General features: G+C 20.1%; 4 protein-coding genes across 11 annotated transcripts; 2 read left to right on the forward strand and 2 right to left on the reverse strand.

Moving 5' to 3' along the window:
• Nucleotides 1-2,039: 2,039 nt before the first annotated feature.
• LOC107994226 (probable cytochrome P450 4aa1) lies at nt 2,040-9,354 on the forward strand. 5 transcript variants are annotated; one of them, XM_062077735.1, is made up of 10 exons: nt 2,040-2,272; nt 3,950-4,118; nt 4,256-4,633; nt 6,155-6,218; nt 6,326-6,861; nt 6,988-7,167; nt 7,275-8,417; nt 8,535-8,616; nt 8,687-8,761; nt 8,839-9,354. In XM_062077735.1, exons 1-7 carry the CDS (start codon nt 2,258-2,260, stop codon nt 7,457-7,459), a joined length of 1,527 nt encoding a protein of 508 aa, XP_061933719.1. In that variant the 5' UTR covers nt 2,040-2,257; the 3' UTR covers nt 7,460-8,417; nt 8,535-8,616; nt 8,687-8,761; nt 8,839-9,354. The 5 variants fall into 5 exon arrangements, with proteins under 5 accessions (XP_061933719.1, XP_016906505.1, XP_061933718.1 ...); XM_062077734.1 differs by lacking the exon at nt 2,040-2,272 and adding an exon at nt 2,876-3,036 and having other exon boundaries at nt 7,275-8,454; XM_017051015.3 differs by lacking the exon at nt 2,040-2,272 and adding an exon at nt 2,876-3,036.
• LOC107994222 (protein HBS1) lies at nt 9,218-14,651 on the reverse strand. Of its 2 annotated transcripts, XM_017051010.3 has the most exons (10): nt 14,510-14,651; nt 14,360-14,425; nt 13,978-14,271; nt 13,859-13,900; nt 13,640-13,717; nt 11,039-11,582; nt 10,725-10,954; nt 10,428-10,623; nt 10,138-10,343; nt 9,218-9,806 (listed from the first exon to the last, which is right to left on the reverse strand). In XM_017051010.3, the coding sequence occupies exons 1-10, from the start codon at nt 14,550-14,552 to the stop codon at nt 9,352-9,354; spliced, it is 2,154 nt and encodes a 717-aa protein (XP_016906499.2). In that variant the 5' UTR covers nt 14,553-14,651; the 3' UTR covers nt 9,218-9,351. The 2 variants fall into 2 exon arrangements, with proteins under 2 accessions (XP_016906499.2, XP_016906500.2); XM_017051011.3 differs by lacking the exon at nt 13,640-13,717.
• Nucleotides 14,652-17,952, forward strand: LOC107994223 (cytosolic non-specific dipeptidase). Of its 2 annotated transcripts, none has more exons than XM_017051012.3 (6): nt 14,652-14,768; nt 15,324-15,439; nt 15,515-15,965; nt 16,045-16,473; nt 16,553-17,026; nt 17,103-17,952. In XM_017051012.3, the coding sequence occupies exons 2-6, from the start codon at nt 15,399-15,401 to the stop codon at nt 17,151-17,153; spliced, it is 1,446 nt and encodes a 481-aa protein (XP_016906501.1). In that variant the 5' UTR covers nt 14,652-14,768; nt 15,324-15,398; the 3' UTR covers nt 17,154-17,952. The 2 variants fall into 2 exon arrangements, with proteins under 2 accessions (XP_016906501.1, XP_061933720.1); XM_062077736.1 differs by lacking the exon at nt 14,652-14,768 and adding an exon at nt 15,017-15,233.
• LOC107994213 (alpha-L-fucosidase) lies at nt 17,032-20,992 on the reverse strand. 2 transcript variants are annotated; one of them, XM_017051000.3, is made up of 7 exons: nt 20,418-20,951; nt 20,056-20,307; nt 19,624-19,986; nt 19,330-19,548; nt 19,172-19,256; nt 19,033-19,094; nt 18,475-18,646 (listed from the first exon to the last, which is right to left on the reverse strand). In XM_017051000.3, exons 1-6 carry the CDS (start codon nt 20,686-20,688, stop codon nt 19,046-19,048), a joined length of 1,239 nt encoding a protein of 412 aa, XP_016906489.1. In that variant the 5' UTR covers nt 20,689-20,951; the 3' UTR covers nt 18,475-18,646; nt 19,033-19,045. The 2 variants fall into 2 exon arrangements, with proteins under 2 accessions (XP_016906488.1, XP_016906489.1); XM_017050999.3 differs by having other exon boundaries at nt 17,032-18,646; nt 19,033-19,256; nt 20,418-20,992.
• Between the last annotated feature and the right edge of the window lie 1,690 nt (nt 20,993-22,682).

A 22,682-nucleotide genomic window follows, 5' to 3' on the forward strand; every position in this document is an offset into this window, starting at 1 on the left:
ATTTTAGATTTCAAAATTTTTTATAAAAAAATCTGATATTCGATTCAATTATATACTTATTCCATATGCAACAATCATAATGTATAATATAATAAATTTCTATTTACTATTATATTTTAAACATTTTAGAATTTCGTTATAAAAAATAATTTATTATATCAATATTATATATTTTTTCAAAATTAGTATCTAACTATATTTGAATTGTTTATTATATCTTTAAATTATCTTTTTATTTTATGAAAAAATAAAAATTCATTAATTATCTTAAAAATAAAAAGTTTTAATAAAGATAAAGTTTTAATAAAGTTTTTTTCTTTTCTCTTATTTTTATAATACATATTTATTCAATATATAACAAAAACAAAAATTTTATAATATTATATTTATTATTTATTAAATTATATATATATTTATTAAATTTATTTTTGTATTATTATATATTTTTATGTTAAAAAAATGTTTGTCATATTTTATATCATATATACAATGAGATCTAGAAATTTTTGAAGAAATATAATTCAATAATTTAACAAAACTTGAATTTATATTAAAAAAGATATTTATTTTTTTATGTAGTTTTATAGTTGCATAAATCACCGATTAAGATTTTATGTGAAAAAATAAATTTTAGAAAAAATTATTAACATTTTTATTTATAATATATGTCTAATATATTTGTATATTATATACTATACTATAATATACTATATGTATATTTGAATATATATATAATTGATAAACTTTTTATTAATTTTTTAATTATAGTTCTAATTAAAAGAATTACAATCTTTATAACTTATGTCTGAAAACTTTTTTCTATTTTTTCTTTTACAATTCGTGACAAAATAATACAAAATAATTCTTATACAAAATAATAAACAATAAAATAGAATCTTCAGATATCAATTTCATCCCTTTAGATATAAATTTGGGCAATAAAAAATTATATAATATATATATATATATCAATACATTTTATAGAAAAATTTTATAATTTTTTGAATTTACATTTTCACTTGTAAATAAAAATTATTATTATATAAAATATTTGATATAAAATTTGTGTGCATCTATGGTAGTGGCTTCTGATTATGGTATTACCTACATAAGAAAACTGGCCTATCCAATATGATGTCATAAAGTAAATATATTTGGAAATCGAGGAACGGTTAGCTTAACAACACATGAAAAGTAATGAAGATTAAATTGAGAAATTAAATTCTATGAAATATAATAATATAAAATACATAACAATTATAAATGTTTATAATAACAATTTTTTCATGTAACTTTGGATGCAATTATATAAAATTCAATATAAGAAATTAAAATTATTAAAATATCATAAATATAAAGATTAATATTTATGTTTCATGCTTATAATATTATAATTTATATATTCAATAATAATTTTAATTAATTATTTGTAATTGTGATAATTAATTTATAAATGTTTATTTCCTAAAAGAAAAAAGTTCTATTATCTTAAAGTAATGTAGTAAACACAAATTGCAATGGAATATAGTAAAATAGTTGGCAATTATCCAATTGAAAGATTGTAGATTGACACCAGGTATATTGTAGACGATTAATTGTACTCGACTGCCGATTTGCATATAACAAAGATTGTTAAAGGAAGAGAATTTTAAGCTAACACGTAATAGCATTTGTAAATTCCATTTCAAGGATTTCGTACAACACATTAACTTATTTCAATTTATTTTTATAAATACAAACATTCCATAAAATTCTATATTTAAAAAATTAATCTCAATATATATATATATATATATATATATATATATATATATATATATATATAAAATTTAATTAATGAATATAAGAATTTGTATTATTATATTAATTATTGTTTGCTAATAATACATTCATATATTTAATCAATGATTTATTATTTATATGATAATATCTGTTTAACGATACGATAAGTATATACAACTAATTTTTTCGAGGTTCCTTCCTTTCGACCCTGGAAAGAAGGATGCGTATAAAGCATCATCTTTGGTGATTGCCTCCCAGAAGTTGACTGGGAAAAAAGTATTTTATAAAGCCTATACATATCAGCAATACGTGATTGGTTTGTGAACTGCTTGTTAATGAATTTTGTAAGCACTTCATGTTCCATTACACCTATATAAACTATTTCTACCCATTAATGAGGTTTAGTTGATCGATTACTTTAATCGCATGTGCAGAGAAGTTTTTATTTCGCGTTACAAACAATTATGATATTTCTATGGTGCTTCTAAAGGTAAGTCAAAATCTGTTCCAAAATCAAACTTGAATATTAATGAAATTAATAATTATAATTAAATGAGTTAAAGATAAAAGATAATTTATAATTTATTAATATAAAAATATGTATTTTTTATATTAATACAAATTATTTATTATAATTATATCTATATATAATATCTATATATATTTATTATATAAATAAATTTCTAATAGTTATAATATATATAATAGTATATAACTATAATATTTATAATAGTATTATAACTATAATAATATAGTTATAATAGTTATAGTAATTTTTGACAGATTTTAAAATATCGAAAAATAAGAATTATTTTGATTTGGATTCACATTTATTTTTTCAATATTATTGAAATGTTACACATTTCATAAAATATTTTCATTTTCTTAATAATACAAGATAATTGAAAAATACGAAGAATTGACGTCTTCATAATTGGTAGCTTTACACTCTTAACAAGTGCTATATACATATGTAAATAGAATTGAAATATATTTGTTAGGGATGAAAAATTTACGTGACTTTCGATACAAGGTATGACGTATTCTAAATACATTATGGACTTTGAGCAAATCTTGAATGATCCATACGAATCTGGTGGGGGTAGATACTTAAATAGCCTGGATCTTTATGGATATCCCAGAGTTCGATGTTGCGGTTCCAAACATATTTTATCAAAAGTATATTTTAGTGCATCGTTAACATAAGCAATTATAAATTTAAGAAAAAATATGGTTGTTACAGCTCAACAAATAGTAAGTGATGAAAAATATTTTTTGATTAGATATAATGAATAAATATCATATAATATATTTTTACATTTTACGTAAAATTAAATTATTAATTAGATATAAGAAATGTTAAAAATATTGAATAAATGCAATTAAATTTTCTTTTTATTATTATTTTATGTTATTTTATTGATATATTGATATATTATTATTCAACTGGCATATATCCTTAACCAATAGCACATACTAATGAATCAATTAATAAATCTAACTTGAATAGAGAACGAATAGTTTTTATAAAATCCTATATATATATCTCTACATTAAACAATTTTAAAATAATATAATATGCAAATTTTTTATTAAAACAAAATGTATTAAAAACCAGAAATTATATTTAAAAATTTATAACTTAAAAAGTAAATTATTATGAATTCATAATAATTAATTCATAATTCGTAATCAAGTCAAAGTTAAATTCATATATTATATATTCATCAACACTAATCAAACAGATGGTTTAATAAAATTAGTTTACGAATAAAAAAAACATATATAAATATGTACATTGTATATACAACAATTAAGATAATGATATTTGCTAACAAGATATATTTTTCATTCACAAGTTAAACAAATAATATAATTAAATACAATATGAAAAAGATAATTGCAATATTTCGAAAATTGTAATATTTTTTTTTAATGAAAATGAGAATAATAATTTTAACATAATTATATATATATAAAATTTATTTAAATATATATATAATATTTAAATAAATTTTTAAATAAATTTTTTCTAAATTATTTTCTCTAGATTATTTTAAAATTTATATATTTTATTATATATTTCAATTTCAAATTTAATTTATATAAATTAGATAAACTATATAATAATTAATAATGCAATTCATCACTTTTTATTTTTTATTAGTGGGAGCATACACCGGGCGAGGCGTGGGTATATCTCGTCATTTTGACCAGTATTTATATTCTATATATTCTGAGGACTTACATCAGAAGTGTCATATACATTTCTCAATTAAATGGCCCGAAAACTATGCCAATTATTGGAAATGCAAACAGTATTCTTAAAGAAAATTGTAAGCATTTGATACTGAAAAGAGTAAAATAAATTTTTCGAAATTAATATTTTAATATATAAGAAATTTAGAAGAGATAAATAAACAATAAATAAACAATAAATGTAATCATATTTAAAATATTGTGTAATTTTCAGTTCTTTATAGATTAGCATATGAAAGTCAAATGTATGGACGTATTGTCAGAATATGGTTAACAATATTTCCATATGTAATGTTTTTGGAACCAGAAGATATCCAATTGATCCTCAATAATGCAAAGCATACGCAGAAAGTATTTTTTTACAAATTGCTAGATAATTTTCTTGGAAAAGGCTTGATTACAAGGGATATTAAAAGTTGGCGAATTCATCGAAGATTATTACAACCCGCTTTTCATCTTCATGTTCTCGAAAAATTTACAAACACTTTTGCAAAACATGCAGATCATTTAATGAACAAAATTCTTGAAAAGAACAATCAAGAAATTAATATTACTACTTTCATCAATGATTCCGTTTACAATATCTTGAGTGGTAAGTAAAAATATCCTTATAATCTATTATAATCTATAATAAAAATAATTACTAAATCAATAAATGTAAAAATAAAATATTTTTCTTTTTGTGAATTTTAAGAAAATCTTGTCTTTTTAATTTTTTTCGTTTAAATATTGAATAATTAAATAATAGTTAAATATTGAATAATTATCTTTTATAATGAATCTTACATATTTATATGCAATCTATGACATAATTTTATTTTTTTCGATAAATCATTATTATGTATCAAAATAAAAATATTATTTTATAATATTTTATAATATCTTATATATATATATATATATATATATATATATATATATATATATATATATATATATATACATTAATTTATATAAAATAATATTTAATATATATTTAAATAATATAAAATAATCTATAATCTATAATAATCTATATATTAAATAAATATTAAATAATATAAAATATAATAAATTTTTTAATATTAACTATTATACTTTTTCACATTTTTTTTATTTACGAGAAATTATATTTAAAAATATATATTCAAATATATAACAATATACATTCAGAAATAATGATACATCATGGAGTCATCTATGCTTTCCTAATTTCATGCAAATGCACTTTGCAAATGAGTAACAGAATCAATAATTTGTTAGTGCAAGTATTCATATCTTTTGTAATTTTATTTATTAAAATCAGTAAAGTACGACGAATAATTTACAATTATAAATTGTTTATTAATAAATTTGTTTAATTTAATATTAATTTATGAATTACATATATATTAATACGTATATATTATATTAAACGAAATTAATTATATATATATTATAATATATTTAATGGCTATATATATATATGTATAATTACGTATATATGTATTATGTATAATTAATTATATATAATACATATATAATGATGATGATGATGATAATGATGATAACAGCAATATATTAAATTAAATATACTACGCAAATTTTAATATAAAAAATATATATATAAATTTAATATAAAATATAATATAAAATATATAACTATGTATATTAAAAATTAAATAGTTAGTATTAAGTAAATAATAACATAATATATTTATATTTTATTATTGTTATTTATTATTACTTACTTTATATCTAGAGTTAATAAATTTATATTCAATTTTACTTTATGATATATTTGCTTGTTAAATAAATTTGATCGTAATTTAATTTCATAAATGAAAAATCGTTAAGTATAATCAATAATAATATATGTATTATTAAAATTTAATTATTATGATTTATGTATAAATATGAAAAAAATATAAAGGATTATAATCTTATTCTAACTATACATGTTTTAATTTATTAATTATTATTAATACATATTAACATTAATACATATTGACATTAATACATATTAATATTAATACGTATTAATTATTATTAATACATATTTATCATTAAACTTGCATAATAAATTTATTATTTTATATGGAAAAAAATATAAATTTTAATTGCAGTATTTAAAGTAATTATTAATTGTTTGCAGAAACAGTTTTGGGAATAAACCGAATAAATCGGATCAATGAAATGGATGACTTACCTTTTCGAAAGTGAGAATTAATTTTCTCTAATTTAATTTTTATATTCTTTTTATACATAATTTTCTATATTAAGTATACAAGCAAATAATATAGGATGCATGAATTTTTTCTTTCAGAGGACAAATTATGCTTTTATATCGAATGATAAGACCTTGGCTTTTAATTGAATGGATTTATCGGTTAACAAAATATGGCAGAGAAGAAGAGAAACAACGAAAAGATCTCTTCGATACTTGCTTTAAATTGGTAAAAGAGAAGCGTGATCTTTTACAAAATAAAGATCATATCTCTAATAACGACATAAAGAAAAATAAAAATATATCCTTATTAGAATATATGGTAGAAATAAATGAAAAGAATCCTTGTTTTTCCGACGAAGACATTGTTGAAGAATGTTGCACATTCATGTTAGCAGGACAAGATTCAGTCGGTACCGCGATAGCGATGACAATTTTTCTTTTAGCTAATCATCCTAAATGGCAAAATAAATGTATAGAAGAAATTGATGAAATTTTTAATGGAGATACAAGATTTCCTACAATAAGTGATTTAAAAGAAATGAAATGCTTAGAAATGTGCATCAAAGAATCACTTAGATTATATCCAAGTGTACCAATAATAGGTAGAATATTAGGTGAAGATATAAAAATTGGTATGTTTTATTCTTTTCTTTTTTGCTGTGAAATTATACATTCTTTTCTTTTTTTTTTTTTTGCTGTGAAATTAGTATAAAATTATTATTAACAATATTTATTAATAACAATAATGGATATTTTAGGAAAACATATAATACCAGCGGGTTGTAGTGTATTAATATCACCTTATAGTACACATCATTTGCCACATCATTTTCCAGATCCTGATGCATTCAAACCCGAACGTTTCAGTCCAGAAAATTCGGAGAAAAGACATCCTTATGCTTATATACCTTTCAGTGCTGGACCAAGAAATTGTATTGGTATAAATATTTTTTTAATAATTTTTTTGTCGTTATAATAAATTTATTATATTTTTTAATTTATTAATAATAATAATATTAATTTATTTATAAAAATTGTATTACAGGTTACAAATTTGCAATGCTTGAAATGAAATCGATAATTAGTGCAATTCTTAGAAGATGCCGATTACAATCGATTCCTGGAAAAAAGGAAATACGGCCAAAGTTTAGGATGACAATTAGAGCACAAGGAGGATTATGGGTAAAAATTATTGAACGTGATCAAATATTAAAAAGTATTGCAGCATAAACATAAAATATTTTTTTTATAATATTGATTATTAAAAGATCTGTTAAAAAAGACTTCAAATTTTAAATAATTTTATATTAATAATTATTATATATCAAAATAATAATTATATATCAAAATTATTTTTTAATGGATTAAAATGATATTTTATAATATATCTTTTATTTTTATTTAGAAATTAAATCTCGCTTAAAAATATGAACAAATATTTAATAAGTTTAAAAAAAAAATTAAAATGAATTGGTATTATATGTATATTTAACTATAACTGGTATAAATATGTATATTTTACGTATTTTATATTTTATGTGATATTTAAAAATAATACTTATATTATTATTAATAAAGTCTAATATTACAATCAAGTTTATAAAATATTAATATATTTTTGCAACATGAGAATCGAGTTTAAAGATCAAAATAAATATAAAAGTTGATATATAAAAATGTAATATAGAATTAATGCTTATTTATTAACTTATAATCAATTGAAATTTACGTTAAACAAAAAGCATATAAAATGAAATAGTTTTATCTTTGTTACATAGTTGTCTCTTTGTATCTCCTCATTTCATTTAATTTAAATTTCAATTACTTATTACTTAATAAATAAGTAATATTTTTGCAAAACTTTTATATTTGTTGGCCTAAATTTTAATCTTTTAAAAGCATTCTACAAATCTATATCTATATACAATATCTATATTTATTCTATATTTTGTCTTTGTACAATATAATACTTCTGAAGTTAACGCTATTTTATTATTTACGCATTAATGTTTCACATATTATATATGACGTGGTATTAAAACTATCAAATTACTACGAAATTTTTAATTTTAAATACATTCATATAAACATTTATCAATAATCAATATTTTAATTAAATTAATTACTAAAATAAATTAAACAACATTCTTTATGAAATAATCATAAAATATGGTTTATGTGTTAAATGGTAATAAAGATAACCTTAGTACAATTTTTAACATCATGTAATGAAAATTTAATATAAGCTCTATATATATATATAACTAAATCTGTAAATAAAATCTTATTATTAATAAATTTTTAGATGGAAGCGTTTTATGTAATACTCCATTATATTTAAAAGTATTCAGATTTTTCACAGGCATAATCTTTATGATCATTATGTTGTAAGTAATCATTTTATTATATTAATTTATTAAATAAAAAAACATAAATAAATGAATTATTTTTATATAGTTTTAAAACATTGATTAATCCTAATATGAATAAATATGGAAGTGAATATACAAGAGATTATAGACCTGGATCTGGGTAAGATTTAAAATAATTACACATCACGATATTTTTATTATAAAATTAATATCAAATAAATTAATATTTGTTCACAGACCACCACGTCCACCAACTCGTAGATTGGGAAGACCTAATACAGGAAATATTATTGATATTCCATTTGGAGGATGTAGAAGTTGTACTAGATAAAAAAAATTAAGATTTGAAATAAATCAATTATAAATTATTTCAAAGTTTTAAATTACTATAATCTAACATATCGAAAAATAAAATTATGAAATTTTTCTAAGGAACTATTAAACACAAAATTTTTGAACAATTTTATTAAAGATATGGATTATTCTTAAAAATGTTATAAATCATTATAAATATATTAACATATACATATATATATATAGATTAAAAAAATGAAGTAAATTTTCCATTTCTAATAAATATATATATACAAATGTAAGTTAATAAGTTACAACAATATATTATATTATATATGATATATTATATATTATATATACTTACTGTAAATACATAGTTGAATATAATGAAAAAAAAACATAAAAATAATAATGTATTTCTAAAATGAGAATTACAAATATATAATAAATTTATTATTATTTAATTTTTGTAACTAAACCAGCTGCAATAGTTGTTCCTTCTACACGTAACATAACTCTACCCAATTGTTTAATATCTTTATATAATTCCATACAAATTGGATTTTGCATTGTAATTTCAATAATAGCACTTGAATTTTTTGGCAAGCAACGTGGTTTCTTTTTTATCACTTCACTAGTGGTTCTATGAAGTTGTGCTATTAATTTAGTAATAACACCAGGTTGAACTAAAGATTGTTGATGAATTATTATAGGAAGACCTTTTATAATTGGTATTTTTACAGTGAATACAACAATATGCGCTTGGAAACATGACGTCACAGGAATTGGATTTTGAGGATTACAAATAATATCTCCAATTCCTATATTTTGTTGATCAATTCCAGATAATGTTAAGGAAACTTGATCTCCAGCAAATGCATTTGTTATAGATATTTCATCTATCTGTAAACCTAAAATTTCATTTTATAATTTATGTTACAAATATCTAAATATGTAAGAAAAGCAATATCATCTTCTTCATACCAATAAGTAAAAATGTGCAAATGAATAATGAATGTTTTTTATTCTGAATTTGACAATAATAAAACAATATTATAATATTTTATATTGAATTTGAAACTGAATTTTAAAATAAATATCTGAAAAATATTGATCTTATAATAAATATTATAAGATAATTAAATTATTATATTTTACATTTAAGATATAAATTTCTATAAATTATTGAATTGCACATTCATATCTCTGACATGAGAAGAATATAAGATTAATACTTTATACTTTTAATCACTGCAGTTTCATTTCTTGGTAATATTAAAATTTTATCACCCAAAGATATCATTCCTGTTTGTACATGACCAGAAACACAGAATCCAGATCCCGTACCTTTAAATATATCATTAATTGAAAAACGAAATGGTTTGTTCATATGACGTTCAGGACATTTAAAATTATCAATAACATCCACTAATGTAGGTCCTTTATACCTGTTTATTAAATAATAATAATTAATAGTATATTGATTTTTATATATATATATATATATTAAATATTTTAACTAATAGTTTTACCAATTAGACAAAGATTCTTTAGGTTTTGTTAATATATTTTCACCAGACAGACCACTACAAGGAACAAAAATGACATTATCTTTAAATCCAGCTTGTTTCAAGAATATGCTTATTTTGCTCACTATTTCATCAAATCTCTCTTTTGACCAATCTACTGTATCTAACTTATTTACTATTACTGCTAATTGAGATATACCTAAAAAATTAATTATTTTTATTACTAAGCCATGACATATAAAAAATGCTTTATATGAGTATTTTATATACTATATAAATATTTCACATAAATTCAAATACCCAATGAACGTAATAATAATGCATGTTCTCTAGTTTGACCACCACTATCAAAACCAGTTTCAAATTCTCCTCTAGTAGCATCTACTACTAATAAAGCAACATCTGCTTGAGTAGCACCAGTAATCATATTAGGTATGAAATCTTTATGACCAGGTGCATCTAATAAAGTAATAGATTTTGTTTTTGTTTCAAATTTAGAATGACCAATATCCATTGTTATTCCACGTTCTCTATTAAAAGAACATATAAAAATTAATTAATAATAGAAATATGTATATTAATTTTGTTAAATTATTTTTTAAAATTTTAATCACCGTTCTTCTCCTGTTTCATCAAGAACCCATGCATAAGCAAAAGATTGTTTTCCTATTTTTTTACTTTCTTGTTGATATTTATGTATTAACCTTGATGGAACTTGTCCTAAATCACATAAAAGCCGTCCTAATAAAGTACTTTTACCAGCATCTACATGACCAACTACAATTAAATGTAATTGTTCTTTGCTATTTCCTCTTTTATCTTTATAAATCTTTATAATATCAATTTTCTCTTCATTAAGTTTTAATTTAGAATCCAAATCAGGTATTTGAAGTCCTGATATTGGAGATTGACATCGTGGACTATTTAAGTTCAAAGAAATAGTCTTTTTTTCCTTCAATAAATTTTCCTTCTTTTTTATTTCTGGGCTATTATAATCAGAATATGGACTTTGAGAGCGAGGACTCTCAATATTCATTACATCTGTATTCTCAATTCCGCCTACATTAAAGCCCTTTACAATAGGTCGTTTTCCAGCAGGAATGATTTTCACATTAGAAGATGTTGTAACTTGAAATGTAGATTTGGATGATTTTTTACCTATCATAAAATTTATTGTAAACTACTATTATAGTAGTAACTAAATTGTTATTTTAATGTTAAATATAAAAAAAAATATGTAAAGATTTTAATATAAACATATATTATTAGTTCTAGTATTAAAAATACATTTTCTTTTTCTTGCGGTTTAAAAATTCACAAATTTTGCTTTAAAATTTCGAAAATATTTACATGAAAATAATACTTTACAGTAAATATAATTAACATAAGTAAAATTATTTTTTATATTAATAAATTATATTATATGATCTTTCGTGTGTGCGTGTGCGCGCGCGTATATGTATGTGTATTTTTATGTACAAAACGTTTTCTTTAAGTGAAAATAATGAAATATCTTATATTGAATTATCAAAAAAATATTTTAATAAAAATTTGCTTTAAAAAAAGCATTTTATAGTACAGATTATTTTTTGTAAATTAAGTAGTAGACAAAATTTTAAGATCAAGATTTTTTTAAATGAAATTATATAATTTTAAATGCAGTAATCAATTTATTTTTGGCATGTAAAAAAAAGTATGAACTGTTTATGTTGAAATCTATTAATTTAGGAATTAAAGTTCAGAAAACTTATCATAAAAAACAAGTAAAATGTGATATTCTACTATTTATGCATTTCTTATCTTTTATGATAATTTTTATAAAGTTCAAGTTAAAATATCTTTTAAATCAATAGTTTTTTAATATGTGTAAATAGGTTAATTTTTTATACATAGCATCTAGATAAATCGATTAATATATTCAAAATTACATAGTTTTTATTTAATTAAAAAAAATAAAGTTGATTTTGAAATCTCTATTATTAGACTTATAAAAAAGTAATGTATAATATATACAAAAAAGTACATGTATAATACATGCGCTTTAAACTTTTGTTAAAACATTTTTTTCATAACTTCAATCCAATATAAGATATTATACAATTCTTATTTAAAAGAAACACTTTATACACACACACACACATACACACACACACAATACATATATATATATAATATATATATATATTAATTGTAACTTTTTTATGTATTCATAAATTTATATAAAATTTATAATTTAGTATTATATATGTGTAACATATATGTATATGTTCATAAAAGTAATATTTATCATAATAATATTTTGTACTCCAAAACTTTTTACTTTGTACTTAATTTAATCTCTACATTATTACACATTTAAGTACGAGTATATGGAACTGAAAAATCAAATCTTTTTAATTTTTCATGATGATCCTGAGATTTAAGAATTGGTTTTTTCAATTTCCATGTTCTGCATAAAGTTCTACCAAATAAAGATACATTCTTTTTTGTATATGGAAGTTTAACATATCTAAGACAACTTAAATTTAATGTTGTAGGGAGCATATCACATGGAATTTCATCATTTTGATTAAAAGTTTTTAAATTTGTATTAAAAATAATATTATAATCATCTTTTAAAATTTTTGATTTTGCATAATTCTGATTACTTGAAACCAAAGATGTGGCTTCTTTTAAAGCAGAATTTAAATCAATCATCCAAGAATCTGGAGATGATGTCCGAGTACCATTTTCATTTAATATTGTATCTTTTTTTAATTCTATATTTTGTGAATCATTTTTTATATTAGTGTCAGTATAATTTTTTGAAGAAGCAAATACACTAGATAAACTTTTTTCTAATGAATCCATAGAATAATCTATATGTTTTTGAATAGCACATACATCTAATTGTGAATCATTACAATTTTTATTCTGAATTGATAATTTTGGTATTACAAAATTTGTCTTAGATGAAAATGTTTTTTCATTAGAATTTGTACTATCAATTAAATTGCTAGATTTTTGTAAATGATGTGCTGTTAAATCAGCTAAAGACTTAAATGATATTGTATCTGAATTATTTTTTAAAGAATCCATTGTAGAATTCGATAATGTAGAATCAATAGAATTATTTGTAAATTCAGACAAAGAAGAAAATCTTACAAGAGAATTACTAATAGCTAAATTTTTGAAACTTTCTAAATTATTTATGAGACATACATTCTCATTAGTACCTTCAATATTCTCTTGTTTATTAAATGATAATTTAGGTATAATGAATGAATTAGAATGAGATTTAATTGATGCAGCATCTTACCTTACCAATGGATTTAAAGACAACATGAAACAAAAAAATTAAATATTAAAATTAAATTAAGAAATAATCACTGATTAAAAAATATTTCATAATTGTAATATTACAATAATTATAACATTAATAAAAAATAATATACCTGAATGAAGTTCCAAATTATTTTTATTAATTATAGATGAATCTAAAATAATTTATTTTAATTTGTAAAATAATAAAGATATTTATATATATAATGTTACATATAATAAATACACTTACCAGTAATTTTTGAAGATTCTTTTAAAATTAAATCAATTGCTAATTCAGTATCAAATTTTGATTGAATAATTTTCTTTTTAATTTCAGATTCAGAAATTATATCTCCTATAACACTTTTGATAGATTCCATGCATGACATAAGCTTAGCCCATTCAATTTCTGTAAGTACTACATTTTCTTCATTTAAAGATATTGGAAGTTCCTCATTATCTTCATTATCTTCTACTATATCTGGTTCCGTAATGAAAGATGCAATATTTTGTTGTTTACTTCGATCAAATAAAAATTGTTCAGCTGTAATTGAAATAACCAATATACTAATATTAATTTTATACTAAATATATATAATTTAATACATTAATTATGTATTAAGTAAAAATACCACTAGGCGATACACAATAATCATCCTCTACTGAATGTCCATAAACATCATCATAACCTTCATATTCTATAAAAAATATGTCATTAAAAATTGACAAAAAATTCTAAGAGCTAAAAATAAAATGTAATTAGTATTTTATTTATTTCGAACCTTCTGAATAATTCATGCATCGTATGTCGCGATGACGAGACATTTTGTAAAATTATAATAAAGAAGCCACTTTTATGCTTTATTATTTGTAACTTTCCATATTATACGAGAAATACTTATATATATATATATATATATATATATGTAAGTTGACCTAAATTCCGCCATCTATCATTGGCGTTTCAACGTTTATATCAACTTAAATTAACAACTATTTAATATTTAATTCTCTTCTATTAATTACTGTTTACGTTTAAAGGTAATAAAAATGATAAATGTTATATATATTAATTTATATGTATATAAATATCATTTGTAATTGGATGTTTTTTGTTACAATCACTATAGCAATTAAACGCAAAAATTTAACTGGTTAAATTTAAATTACGTTTCTATGTAATTTTATTTTAAATATTTATTTGATAAAATATATATTAAACATTAAATTAAATAATATTAAATTGAAATATATTGAAATATATTTTTCAATATTAAAAAAATATAATTAAAGTTATTTTCTTTTATTACACGCTTATTATTTGTTGTATAGTTAATTATCTATAATTATGTATATATGTACATATTATGTATAATTATCAAAATACTTAAGATTTTAAAAAACTGAAACTTAAAAATTTTAATTTATTTTTTAAAAATAAATAATGAAACGTTTCTAAATACTTTTTAAAATTTATATAATGCATAGTAAAATATCATGTTAAAAGTAAGTCATATATTATATATTATGAATGAGTCACTTGTAATACAAGATAAGATAAGATTTCTATTTCATCATATATATATATATTTACAGGAAATATTTTCAATTTATTTTTTTCGAGTTTAGAGCTATAATATTTTAATAAATATTTAATAAAAAATAAAGAAAATGGCTTCAGAACTTCCACCAACGTTGAAACAACTATTTAAGTATATAAATAATATTAATTTACTTTTTAAATATAATTTCTTGTAGTTTTGTAATATTTTTTAATACATTTTTAGTTATATTGATGACCATAAAACAGAATATATAAATAATTTGCGGGAAGTAGTAGCTATAAAATCTGTCTCGGCATGGCCAAACCATAGAAATGAAGTAATCAAGATGATGAAATGGACAGAAATCAAATTAAAAAATCTTGGAATCAATACAGAATTAGTAGATATAGGAAAACAAGTTCTTCCAGATGGAAATCAAATTCCTTTACCACCTGTTTTATTAGGAACTTATGGATCTGATCCTAAAAAAAAAACAGTTCTCATATATGGACATTTGGATGTTCAACCTGCATTAAAAGAAGATGGTTGGGATACTGAACCATTTATTCTTACTGAAAAAAATGGTAAATTATTTGGACGTGGAAGTACAGATGATAAAGGTCCTGTACTTTGTTGGATTCATGTATTACAAGCTTATAAAGCTATTGGAATAGATATTCCTGTTAATCTTAAGGTATTTTCAATTATAATTTTGATAATATTTTTCTCTCAATTTTCTTTATATTATTATTTAAAATATTTTTCGATTGAAGTTTGTCTTTGAAGGTATGGAAGAAAGTGGTAGTGAAGGTTTAGATGAACTTCTTTGGGCACGAAAAAATACATTTTTACAAAATATTGATTATATATGCATATCTGATAATTATTGGTTGACTACTAAGAAACCTTGTATTACTTATGGTTTAAGAGGAATTTGTTATTTTCATGTAGAAGTAATTTGTGCTGATAAAGATATGCATAGTGGTACATATGGTGGAATTTTGCATGAAGCAATGCCAGATTTGATATATTTGTTAAACACATTGGTTGATGTAAATGGAAAAATTTTAATAGATGGCATTTATGATAAAGTTGACAAAATTCTAGAAAAAGAATTAGAATCTTATAAAACAATAGAATTTGATGTTGCTGCATTCAGAGATTCTATTGGAATTAATAAATTAGTTCATAATGAAGATAAAGTATGAAATTAATTATTGTTAAATTTTAATTATGTATTTTATATATTTGTATTATTAATAAATTAAATTATATTGTTAGATTCAAATTTTGATGCATCGATGGAGAGAACCAAGTTTATCTCTTCATGGAATAGAGGGTGCATTTAGTGAACCAGGTGCAAAAACTGTTATTCCAAGGAAAGTTACTGGAAAGTTTTCAATTAGAATAGTACCAAGTATGACACCTGAAGATACTGCAAAGAAAGTAATAGCATATTTGAATAAAAAATGGGCTGCTAGAGGTAGTCCAAATACATTTAATGTTAATATGTATCATGGAGGAAAAACATGGTCTGAAAATCCTGATCATCCAAATTATTTGGCTGGTCGAAAAGCTATTAAACATGTTTATAATGTAGAACCTGATTTATCACGTGAAGGAGGTTCTATTCCAGTTACTTTGACATTCCAAGAAACAACAGGCAAAAACATAATACTTTTACCAGTTGGTGCTAGCGATGATGGAGCACATTCTCAAAATGAAAAAATAAATATTTGTAATTATATTGAAGGTGTAAGTATTTATATTTAAAATAATATATTTTATTATGATTTTATTTAAATATAAAAATATTTTATTTTTGATTTAGACTAAGATGCTTGGAGCTTATTTATATGAAATAGCACAACTTCAACATTAACATTGTACATGCACATACATGTATTTTTATTATTATTATTATTGAATTATTGAATATTTATTATTATTATTGAAAAAATAATCAAGATATAAATTTATATTGATGCATTCAAGAACTTATTTTTTTTGTATTATAAGCAATATTACACAATTCAAATTACACATTTCAAATTAAAATGAATCATCATATTATACTCGACTTGTCTACTTGTCAAAATTTATAGAAATAAAACATTCCCATAAGATTTTGAATTAGAAAAGTTGAATATATTTTTCTATACAGAAACTTGCTTTATTTTTATATATATATAAAATCTCAGTACTAATTTGAATTTCATAAATTATTGAATGTAAGAATGAATCAGCTTTTATTTTTATTTTATGAAAATAATTAAAAGAACCAAGTTTGAGTAGAAAAATATATTTAATCTTTCCAATTTAAAATTTGGATGGGAGTGTGTTTTGATTTGTTTTTATGGATTTTAATAAGTAGACAAGTTGAATATCACATAACAATTTATTTATGGATTTAAATAAAATGTTTATATGATTTATCTATGAATTTAATGTTATTATATTATAATGTCAATATTTTAAAATTTGTTGCAACTTATTTGAAGTAACTTTTTGTTAAATAAATAATTACATAATATACATTGTATGTTATATTATGCTATTGTGAAATAGATTATTAAAAATATATGAATTTGCCTTTGTATTTATTTTTTTTTATTCTGCTTATTATGGTATAATAATATTATGTAAAAATATATATTAAAGTATTAAATAAGTTCAGTTCAGTGCTCTTTCTTTACTTTTTTTACTTCCTGCCTTCACTCTAAACTTAAAATTATTTATAACTCGTTAATCAAGCATTGTCAATATATATGTGTATATATATTAAATTTGAATTGATAATTTTTTTGTCATTATTTTGATGTCTAAAGTACTTTCCAAAGATATTTTGTATTTTTACTGATATCTATACAAACATCTATATAACTATGATACAAACATCCATAAATAAAATTTTGAAAGAAAAATATGTAATAAATAAAAAATAAAAAAATAACATTTTATATTTTTGATTTAAATGTATTTTTTTCTTTGCATAAAAAAATTAAACATTATTTAATTAAAAAAGATTAATTAAGTCTTTATTTTGTAAAAATGTTATCCTTATTTTAAAAATGGGAATTATTTATCTTTTTTATAATTATCTTTGCATTGTCATCTGTTTTTTAATAGGTAAAAAAAATTTTTTAAAAATTTAGCAAAAATTCAACAACTTCAAACATTTTAAATTAAAAATAGAATTTAAATAATGTTTAAATATATCATAACTGCAAATATAATTTGATCTTTTTACAAGTGAATCTCATTTATGAAGAATTATTAATGTTATTTCTATTTTATTTTTAATGTCCAAGCTGGTTGTCCTCTATTAAGTTCTGCTGGTAAGAATATTTTCAATTTTTCAATAGTTTGTTTCCACTGAAATTAAAGATATAGTATTAAATTTATATAATTATATTTATATTATTATTTATATATTGTAAAGTTTTTATTAAAACTTTAAAAAATTATATATATGTAATGCTAGAAAATAATGAGGCTAGTAAAAAAAAATAACTTATAAAAAGAACAATTAAATATATAAATTTTTATTTTATATTTAAAAAAAAATAATAAGATAATTAAATACAAACAGAATAATTTTCACACTTTCTTAAATTTAAAACTCTTTTAAACAATTAATATAAATCGATATTTGTCGAATATTTTTTTGGAGATCATTTTCGAAGAAATAAATAAAAAATTTATAATTTACATTTTTATTCACATTTTTATTAGTTTCATTATTTTCTTGCTATGTATACCTCTATTAATAAATTAGATCCAAGTACAGAAATTTGTGTATTGGTAGTTGCTCGAAATGATCCTAAATATAATACATCTTTATTTGGCCATGTAAGAATTATTGCATAAATTTGTTTTGTATTTTTATTTTGTGTATACCAAACATTATAAGTTAAAGTATCATTCTGTGTTGTCCAAGGTTTAGTATTATAAATAGCTTCTCCATTTATTTTTAACCAATCACCTATTAAATAAATTATTATATATTTAAATAAATTTATATTTATAAGCATGTATTTTTTTATTTATAAGCATACCCATTTTGCGCAATCTTTCTTCAAATATTGGAGTAATAATACCATCCTTTGTTGGTCCTATATTCATTAGTAAATTTCCTCCACAGCTTACAGTAATTACTAATTCTTTTATTAATTCTGCTAAAGTAAAATATTCTGATAGAATAGCATTCCTACGAAATCCCCAAGACTTTCTATCAATTGTCATACAATTCTCCCATTTATGTGGTAGAAGTATTCCTAAGAAATTTAAATTTCAAATAAATAAAAAATATAAATTGGAAAAAAATATTGTTTATATTAGATTCAATTTACCAGGATTATAACGATCAGAACATGTATAAAAATCACCATGATGACATGATATATTTTGACCCCATCTATCATTTACTACCACTGTATTTTTCACAGAACTTTCATTATATAGCCAAGCTAAAAATTCTTTTGATTTCCAATAATCATCTGATGCCTCCCAATCACCATCAGACCATATAATTTCCGGTTTATATTTTTCTACTAACTCATGTAACTCAGGGATTATTTTTTGTTCAACAAAGATTTGAGTTGTAAAATTGTTATTTTTATCAAGTAAATAAAGAGGATTATACCATTCGTATAAAGAATAATAAAGACCAAATTTCAAATTAGTTAAATTTCTTATTGCTGTAGCTAATTCACCTAATAATATTAAAAATTATTAATTAAAAAATTGGATTGTTACTATTAATAAAAATTTTAGTTTAATACCTATAAGATCTTTTTGTGGTCCTACATCTACAGAATTCCAACTAAATGAATATTTTGAAGGCCATAAAGTATATCCTTCATGATGTTTACTTGTCAATACAATATATTTTGCACCTGAAGCTTGAAATAGTTCACTCCATTGTGATGCATTAAAAAATTCAGCAGTAAAGTCATGAGCAAAATCCTGATACGTAAAATTAGGTGGATACCTTTGTTTCATAAAGTCATGGTATTTTGTATCAATATGTTCTTCTATATATAAAATTTAAATTTAATTATATAAATTTATATTATTTTGAAAAATACAGAATTTTAAATTAAGCAGAAAATATTATAATTAATAATAAAAAAATATAAATTACCTTTCCAATTATTCCAAAACCATTCAGAGCCAAAACTAGGAACACTGAAAATACCCCAATGAATAAAAATACCAAATTTCGCATCATTATACCAATTTGGAAGAGGACGACTATCTAAACTATTCCATGTTGGAAAATATTTATTTATTTCTGCTTTTATAGGTCGAAATATTTTATAATTTTCTTTATCAGTTATTATAGATATGTATTCATCTTCCCATGATATACATAATATTGAAAAAATTAAGACAATATAAATTGATAAAATCATTGCATTTCTTAAAATTTATAATATATATATATAAATAAAAGTTGAACTTGAAGCACTCAAATTTTTGAATTTTTTTTGATAAATTTTTTTATAAATTTGAAAATAACAATTTATTGAATTTTAATAATTTAAATTAAATTTAGAATAATTTAATAATTAAATTCAAAAATTACACAAAAGTCACATATATATCATTCAAATTATTCAAATTAAAAATTTTTGGAAAATTTTGCAAGTTATGATGCCATATTGAATTTTCATCTAATCTAATTATGTGATGTAAGCAGCACTGTGCATCAGATTCAAATTGCTTTTTAGATAGAAAATTCAAATTATATTATAAATTATTAATATAAATTGATATAAATTGATAAAATTTGGAATATTTCGAATTTTTAAAATAGTGAAAATTCTAAAAAATTTTAAAATTCTTGAAAATCTTGAAAATCTTGATTGTTTCAATTAAAAATTTTAATTATTTTAAAAGTCTCAAAACTTTGAAAGATTCAAATCTTTTGAAAATTATTCTACTTCATTTGCATAATCTATTGTTTTCTTTTATTTTTGATTTTATTCTTTGAAAAGTACCAATAAAAAACCAGAATCATGTAACACTAGAAAAATAGCTAATATGGGTGAGATGATAAAAATTTTGAATTTTTTAAAATTTAAAAAATCTCTGAGGCAACCAAAACAAAACTTTCGAAATGATCGAAATTTTTAAGATGCAATTAATAAGAAATCCTCTATGAAAAATGCAAATCTGATTGGTTAATTTTGATTGATTTAATATATTCAAGAATATTGAAATCACATTTATAAATAAAATTATTATATATCATTGAACAAAAGAAATATTTCATTGAACAAAAGAAAGAGAGTTATGAGATATCATGAATAGTAGATATATATTATTGTTAATTGATATATTATATCTTGATTTCTCTATTTATTTTATTATTATTCGAATATGCAATAAATTGATCAATATCTGATCTTGATATTTAAAAATGAAAATTAATCTATCTTTGTAAAGTATAAAACAAATAATATCGATACTTTCATAAGATTTTAAATGATTTTTGATTCAGTTTTACTTTAAAAGATATCAGTACCGAAAAATGATACCAAGTATTTAAAAATTTCGATATCTCTTACTTTGATATTAAATCGTTTGAATATCATCAATATTATTGCTATTAATTTAATTATTATTATATATAGATTCGACTAATTGCTTTAACGCAGAAATAAAATTATCTACGTAATATTATTATATATAATATAATTATATACGTAAACAAAATAATGATAAAAATTTTTATTTTCAAAGTAATGTATAAATATTTACAAAATGTAATTTAAACATTATTAAATTTAAAATATATTTTATATATATTTTATTATATTTTATTATTATATTTTATATATTATTTATAATATATTTTTTATTTTAATCTGTTAATTTTTATTTTACTCTTATGATTTTAAATAATGTTTTAAACATAATTTGTTTTAATTATATTTTGAAAATTATAATTTCAAAAAAATTAAATTTAAATTTTAATTTTAATTTTATTAAATTTTATTAATTTTAATTAAATTATTAAATGTTAATTAAAATAAAGATTAAATTTAATTGATAATATACAATCTAATAATATACAATTGATAACATACAATTATTTTTTTATAATTTATTTTTTATTAGTTTAAAAAAATAATAGGAAATTAAGAGGATATACATAATTTAAAGAAAATTAATTTATAATTATTGATTACAAAATAAAATAATTTTGATAAATTTATACAAAATTTGAAGATAATGTAAAATATTATAAAATGTTATTGATATTATTCTTAATATTTTTAATATTATTAATTTATTAATTATAATTTATTATTTATATATTCTTGATAAATGAAAGTTTAAAATAAATACAAAATTTCGGTTTAACAGTATATATTTTGTATTTAGATTGCATCATTTTTGT

The sequence above is a fragment of the Apis cerana genome, linkage group LG7, assembly GCF_029169275.1.
Source record: "Apis cerana isolate GH-2021 linkage group LG7, AcerK_1.0, whole genome shotgun sequence".
Taxonomy (NCBI): Eukaryota; Metazoa; Arthropoda; class Insecta; order Hymenoptera; family Apidae; genus Apis; species Apis cerana.

Bases quoted from the DNA above. Each gene is read 5' to 3' on its own strand.
- LOC107994226 (XM_062077734.1), top strand. From the start codon at position 3,013: ATGGTTGTTACAGCTCAACAAATA. The intron at 4,119-4,255 runs GTAAGCATTTGA...TGTAATTTTCAG, and splicing joins CAGTATTCTTAAAGAAAATT to TTCTTTATAGATTAGCATAT. The intron at 6,219-6,325 runs GTGAGAATTAAT...TTTTTCTTTCAG, and splicing joins GATGACTTACCTTTTCGAAA to AGGACAAATTATGCTTTTAT.
- LOC107994222 (XM_017051010.3), bottom strand. From the start codon at position 14,552: ATGTCTCGTCATCGCGACATACGATGCATGAATTATTCAGAAG. The intron at 10,955-11,038 runs GTGATTAAAATT...TTCTTTTAATAG, and splicing joins GATGAAACAGGAGAAGAACG to AGAACGTGGAATAACAATGG. The intron at 9,807-10,137 runs GTATAAAGTATT...ATGAAATTTTAG, and splicing joins TGAAACTGCAGTGATTAAAA to GTTTACAGATAGATGAAATA.
- LOC107994223 (XM_017051012.3), top strand. From the start codon at position 15,399: ATGGCTTCAGAACTTCCACCAACGTTGAAACAACTATTTAA. The intron at 15,440-15,514 runs GTATATAAATAA...ATACATTTTTAG, and splicing joins ACGTTGAAACAACTATTTAA to TTATATTGATGACCATAAAA. The intron at 15,966-16,044 runs GTATTTTCAATT...TTTCGATTGAAG, and splicing joins ATATTCCTGTTAATCTTAAG to TTTGTCTTTGAAGGTATGGA.
- LOC107994213 (XM_017050999.3), bottom strand. From the start codon at position 20,688: ATGATTTTATCAATTTATATTGTCTTAATTTTTTCAATATTATGTATA. The intron at 20,308-20,417 runs GTAATTTATATT...TTTTATATATAG, and splicing joins GTTTTGGAATAATTGGAAAG to AAGAACATATTGATACAAAA. The intron at 19,987-20,055 runs GTATTAAACTAA...TAATATTATTAG, and splicing joins ACCACAAAAAGATCTTATAG to GTGAATTAGCTACAGCAATA.